At 34.6% G+C, this 3,695-nt stretch overlaps 2 protein-coding genes and 1 long non-coding RNA gene across 3 annotated transcripts; 2 read left to right on the forward strand and 1 right to left on the reverse strand.

Moving 5' to 3' along the window:
• LOC118757189 lies at window positions 1–426 on the forward strand. Its single transcript, XR_004995192.1, has 3 exons — window positions 1–15; window positions 71–178; window positions 253–426. It is a non-coding gene; the product is annotated as an uncharacterized LOC118757189 (long non-coding RNA).
• A 26-nt stretch (window positions 427–452) lies between these two features.
• Window positions 453–1,643, forward strand: LOC118757190. The gene is made up of 3 exons (XM_036491922.1): window positions 453–466; window positions 575–731; window positions 803–1,643. Exons 2-3 carry the CDS (start codon window positions 697–699, stop codon window positions 1,155–1,157), a joined length of 390 nt encoding a protein of 129 aa, XP_036347815.1. The 5' UTR covers window positions 453–466; window positions 575–696; the 3' UTR covers window positions 1,158–1,643.
• A 686-nt stretch (window positions 1,644–2,329) lies between these two features.
• Window positions 2,330–3,687, reverse strand: LOC118757191 (protein ALP1-like). The gene is made up of 2 exons (XM_036491924.1): window positions 3,331–3,687; window positions 2,330–3,252 (listed from the first exon to the last, which is right to left on the reverse strand). The coding sequence occupies exons 1-2, from the start codon at window positions 3,636–3,638 to the stop codon at window positions 2,349–2,351; spliced, it is 1,212 nt and encodes a 403-aa protein (XP_036347817.1). The 5' UTR covers window positions 3,639–3,687; the 3' UTR covers window positions 2,330–2,348.
• Window positions 3,688–3,695: the final 8 nt, after the last annotated feature.

Raw genomic sequence — 3,695 nt, forward strand, 5'->3', positions numbered from 1 at the left:
AATATTCAACTGGAGGTAAAAGAGTTTATATTAAACAATTATTTGTTGCTAACAACATTATTTTTTTCAGATACCTTGCTTTTTATCGTTCCGGCCACCAGATTCGTTGGTTTTCATAAAGTTTCATTTGCCTGTGCCACTTCCACCCGTGTTTATAAGGCGTAATATTCAACTGGAGGTAAAAGAGTTTATATTAAACAATTATTTGTTATTAATAATATTATTTGTTGCTAACAACAATATTTTTTACAGATACCTTACTTTTTTATCGTTCCGGCTGCTGTATTATCCGATTCTTGTGTGTTGGTTGGTATATCGGAAGCTTTAGTGCAAGATGTTCGAAGAAAAACTTATAGCAGAGATTGAAAAACACAACTGCTTGTGGGACAAACGACAGCTTAGTTACCGCGATCGGGTGAAGAAAGATTTGGCTTGGCGAAATGTAGTGCTGCTGTGGGACATCCTGGTTAGTATAGAGTTTTTCAAACATATAGCAGTTTTGTAATAGGACGAACCAAATTATAACAAATTTGTGACGAATAATTGTGACGAATACTATATTTTTACTTTACAGAGGAAAACTGCCGAAAGCGATGGAAATCGTTAAGAGACCGATATGGAATAGAATTGAAGGTTGATCAACAACCTAGCGGAAGTGCTGCGTCGTTTAGACGAGCTTGGCCATATTACGAAGCTATGTTGTTTTTGAAAGACACGGTCACGCCCAGACAGTAAGTGTACTTTACATTTGTACAACAAGTATTTATATTTTAAATTGTAATTTATATGTACATATTTTAAGGACAACAACAAACATCGTTTCCCAAACGCCAGAAGTTCTCGGACAAGAACCAGATATACTGGATACTTCCTTTGGATTCCAAATAGGCGAGAGTGGGAACATTATAATAGAAGAGCAAGAAACCACTGCCCCAACGCCGGCTAAGAGACAAAAGAAAAAAAACGATGAGAACGCCGCCTTTAACGATCTAGTCAACGAAGTAAGTCAGTTTGTGGATAGTCAAAAAAAAACACACAACAATTTCTTGGGTGCGATTGGCGAAGTGTTTGAGAAGGTCCCAGAAGAGAGCCGCCTAGATTTTCAAATGGACGTACTTCAATACGTCTATGCTCAATATAAAAATTATAAAAATTGAATTTACGAAATTTAAAAATTTAAATGACATCCAGTTTGAATTCAATTTTGCGAACTTTATATGTAATCTAATTTAGTATGAAATCTGATTTTGATTTTGCGAATTAAATATGTAATCGAATTTAATATGCAATCTCACAGAAAATGCTTGCTATAATTTCATTGTTTCTAATCAAACACAATTGTACATTTTTTTAAGAAAATATTCAGGATATTATTCCAAACGCGTGGTTTTCGACGCAAGTTTACGAGGCTTACGCGGTTACGAGACATTTAAATAAATAACCTGGATATTTTTTTTATAAAAAATTGTACAATTGTGTTTGATTAGAAACAATGAAATTGTAGCAAGCATTTTCGGTGAGATTGCATATTAAATTCGATTACATATTTAATTAGATTACATATTAAGTTCGCAAAATTGAAATCAAACTGGATGTCATTTAAATTTTTAAATTTCCTAAATTCAATTTTTATAATTTTTACATTGAGCATGTTTCGTTGTGAAAATGCACTGAAATATGTAAATGCAAGATCCTATGGACAAGATCCTGAACAGCCCTATTATTTAAAATACTAAAAAGTAGACTGTTTGTAACAACTTTTGTTTTATAAATAGGCAATACTTAAGTACCTTAAAAAGAAACATATTACTTAAAAGACTAAGAAGTATATTGTTTGTAATTCACTTTTGTTTTATAAATACGCCATATTTACAGTGGTCGAAAAAATTATAGTCGCACCATATTTGACAAGTTTTGCCATTTTTTTTTAAATTTTAGTAAATTTTTCATAAAAATATAGTTAATTCTTTAACAAAGCCCGTGTAAAAAATTCCGTTTTATAAAAAAGTCAAAATTAAAAAATAATATGTTAAAACTTGTCAAATATAGTGGGGCTATAATTTGTTTGCCTACTGTATGTACCTTAAAAAGAAACAAAACAATTAAAAGACTGAAAGGTATATTGTTTGTAACCACTATACTGTTTAAAACGGTTTTAACTTAAAAGACTGAATGAAACATATGTTATGTTAACGCCATACTTACCTTGAACAAAAATTAATTTAAAAACCTGAAAGATGTGACGACATTTAAAACATTACCAATAAGTGCCCTCATACTGTGAGTTCAAATTTTTGTTTTCTATCTTAAATAATAAAAACAAAGCATATTCAGTGAGTAGTAATTATTTAAATTTTATTGTTAAAAAGATGTGTCTTCAGAGCATCCCTTAAATCATAATTATTTGAACTGCCTCGGTTCGATGACACCCTACTTATTGAGGGCAATGGAACTACTTCGTTTCGCCATGAGCCAGCGATGGTGGCATCCTCTTCGTAGCGATCAACAAAATCGCTTGCTACATAGTTTGCACACGAAAGCTTAATAAAATTATGCAAGACAATACAAGCTTTCACTATTTGTTCTGCATTTTTCGGGACCATGCATAGCGTCGTTCTCAATATTCTCCATTTGGCAGTGAGTATTCCAAATGCGTTTTCTATAACTCTTCTTGCACGAGAGAGTCTTTTATTGAAATACTCTTGCTCTTCTGGAATACCTCTACCCGGATATGGTCGCATTAAATAACGCCGTAAGGGAAAAGCAGCATCTCCTACTAAATAATGTGGAAATGGCTCGGTTTCTCCTGGCAGAGGCTGATCATGTGGAAGGCCGAGCCTATCATTTTCAATAGCATCTGCCAGTTTTGAAAAGTGGTAGACACCGCCATCGCTTTGACTTCCATATGCTCCGATGTCAACGCAGGTAAAGGTATAATTGGCATCACATACGGCCAAAAGCACGATACTATAATTGCCTTTGTAATTATAGTACATCGACCCTGAATTCGCTGGACAGGTAATATTAATGTGCTTTCCGTCGATGGAACCAACGCAGTTGGGCATATTCCACAGCGACTTGAACTCATTGGAAATACGTCCCCATTCCGTTTCTGACGGGGTCGCCACATACAGGTCAGCTAACAGATCCCATATGGTCATACATGTCTCCAACGTAATCTTCCTGAAAGTCGTCAGGCCGATCCTGTGAACTATTGTGTGGAATTGCCGAGTGCCACCGTGAGCCAAATATCTGCAACAAAAAAATAAAACCAGATACATATATGGAAAATTATACGTATACTATTAAGTAAAACCGATTTTCTCTTACATCAGGGTTATAAATAGTCTGCAGCGGCTCGATATTGGTGTTCTGATTGAATATTTGGTCAGCGAAGCCTCCAGAAATTCGTGCAGCACATTAAATAACGAAAAGGGCATTCTTAATGTCTTGTTAAACTGCTCCTCATCTGCAGCCAAGTTTCTTAATGAACTTTCAAACAATCCATATTTGTGTCGCTCTAAGTACAATTTCCGAACCCAAAATCGGCGCTTCTGTTTTAATCGCAGTTTTAATTTACGCATTTTCGCTAAAATTAGGAAAATTCTCAAAACTTGTTCAGCATTTCGAGTCAACATTTTGTACTGCCAAATGAAACTTTATGAAAACCAACGAATCTGGTGGCCGGAACGATA

The sequence above is a fragment of the Rhagoletis pomonella genome, unplaced genomic scaffold (genome assembly GCF_013731165.1).
Source record: "Rhagoletis pomonella isolate Grant_MI unplaced genomic scaffold, Rhpom_1.0 Rhpom_scaffold_15146, whole genome shotgun sequence".
Lineage (NCBI taxonomy): Eukaryota > Metazoa > Arthropoda > Insecta > Diptera > Tephritidae > Rhagoletis > Rhagoletis pomonella.